Raw genomic sequence first — 1,845 nt, forward strand, 5'->3', positions numbered from 1 at the left:
TGGATCTGGAGCTCTGGATCAGGAGCTCTGGATCAGGAGCTCTGGATCTGGAGCTCTGGATCAGCTCAGAGACCAGCAGACGGCTGACACTCCTCGTTGGTTCCAGTCGGCTGAAAACTCTGAGGAACTTCAGGAGACCTGAACTCTTCTCTGCTCCTCCTCTGCAGGTGAACATGGAGGGTCCACAGGAAGCCAGCGAGGTCCTCCAGCTGCTGGAGGACTACTGCACCAAGAGGTCCTTCCAGAGGCTGGGAGGAGCCTCACGATGGCGAAGACTAAGGGAAATGCTGCCTGAGCACCAGGGTGCCTTCAGCCCAGACACTGAATCATCAGGTCGTTCATCCAAACCACCAAGAGTAGTATGTTTAATGAGGAGGTGTTTAAAGAACGTTTCCAGCCCGGACACTGAATCATCAGAATCTCCACGAAGGATTGTAGGTGAGAAACATGACGAGTTCTCCTGAACGTGTCTTGAGTCGGACCATGTTTCTTCATCTCTGTGATTAAGATGTGTCACGACTCTGAACCAGTCTGTAACAAGGCTTCTGATTGGTCCACAGCTCAGGGCCCAGCCCCGCCTCCTCCATCCTTGACTCGGCGTAGGGTGACGGAGCGACTGGTGGAGATCACCGAGTCGGCACCTATCAGGACCGACGTGCAGACACAAGAAGGTGAGACCCGAGAAACACGACCGTAAACAAAAATACTAAATATTTGTCTTTAATTCCTCACTTATTAATTTAGAGCTTCTGAGCTCCTCTGGACTCTGATTATGAAACAACTTCTGTAGCTCAGTCAAAGTTTCTAAAATCTACAGAAACATGGTTCTGCAAGATCCTCTAATTGGTAAATCGGTTTTAGGTCCCCCAACCAGCAGAACGGTTCTGGAAGATCTTCAGAATATTCTCCGACTGGTGGATTGTTTCTGAAGATCTTCTGACCGTCAGGGTGTCAAGGTAAAACCAGACAGAACCGGGTCAAGACCATTGATCCAAACTCTGTCAGAGAAACATTTGATCAGGACAAAACCAGGAACCCAAAGAACCAGGTCCAGATCCGTCTCCTGAATGTTTCCTTCGTGAATAAAAAGTTGAATTAAAGTACAGGAAATGGTCACCTGTCAGTAAAGAATCTGCTGGTTGGAGAACTTTCCAGAACCAGGCTGCAGGTTGGAGGATCCTCCAGAACCACGGCCCTGTAGACTCTGTAACTTGGGCTCATTTGTGGATGGAGGAGGTTCTGACCCGTGCTTCGTGTTCCTGCAGAGATCGTCCAGAAGCTCGTTCAGCTCATGATAACGTTTGGAGACGACATCAATGCAAAGGTGTGTTCTGATTCTCAGATCCAGAACCGAAGAACGGGTCAGAACTCCCAGTTAATCACCTCTCCTGTTCCTGCTCAGATCAAACAGAACCCGATTCTGGAGCAGCAACTCCAGAACCTGAACTACAACATGTTCGAGAAGGTGACCTCCACCGTGCAGAACCTGGTGGGCCCGGCGGGTCAGGCAGCGGGCCCAGAAGGCCAGACCGAGCAGCAGAAGATCGCCTGGGCCTTCGAGGTGACCAGCAGACTGTCGGCTGTGGGTGTCGTCCACCACAGGAGGGTTCTGAACTTCGGGGTCCAGTACATCGAACAGAACCACACCGACTGGGTCCAGCAGCATGGAGGCTGGGTGAGCTGACCACGATCACAAGGGTGGTTCTGTTGGTTCTGATCGGTCAGCATCTTTCCTGTAGTCAGTTTGGGGAATCAGAGAGAAGTTCTGATGGAGTCCAATGAACACGTAATCAGGACAGGGTCCGTTTAGGACAAAGTTCCTCCTCAGGTTTCTCCTCAGGTTTC

General features: G+C 50.9%; 1 protein-coding gene across 1 annotated transcript in view; it reads left to right on the top strand.

Moving 5' to 3' along the window:
• Window positions 1-1,845, top strand: part of si:ch211-218c6.8 (apoptosis facilitator Bcl-2-like protein 14) — a 7,461-nt gene that overhangs the window by 1,659 nt on the left and 3,957 nt on the right. The window contains exons 2-5 of the mRNA XM_037978403.1: window positions 168-438; window positions 561-671; window positions 1,266-1,324; window positions 1,403-1,675. Of these exons, the coding sequence (XP_037834331.1) occupies window positions 174-438; window positions 561-671; window positions 1,266-1,324; window positions 1,403-1,675 (708 nt within the window). The 5' untranslated portion in view covers window positions 168-173. The remainder of the gene's footprint in view (window positions 1-167; window positions 439-560; window positions 672-1,265; window positions 1,325-1,402; window positions 1,676-1,845) is intronic.

This window comes from Kryptolebias marmoratus, linkage group LG11, assembly GCF_001649575.2.
Source record: "Kryptolebias marmoratus isolate JLee-2015 linkage group LG11, ASM164957v2, whole genome shotgun sequence".
Lineage (NCBI taxonomy): Eukaryota > Metazoa > Chordata > Actinopteri > Cyprinodontiformes > Rivulidae > Kryptolebias > Kryptolebias marmoratus.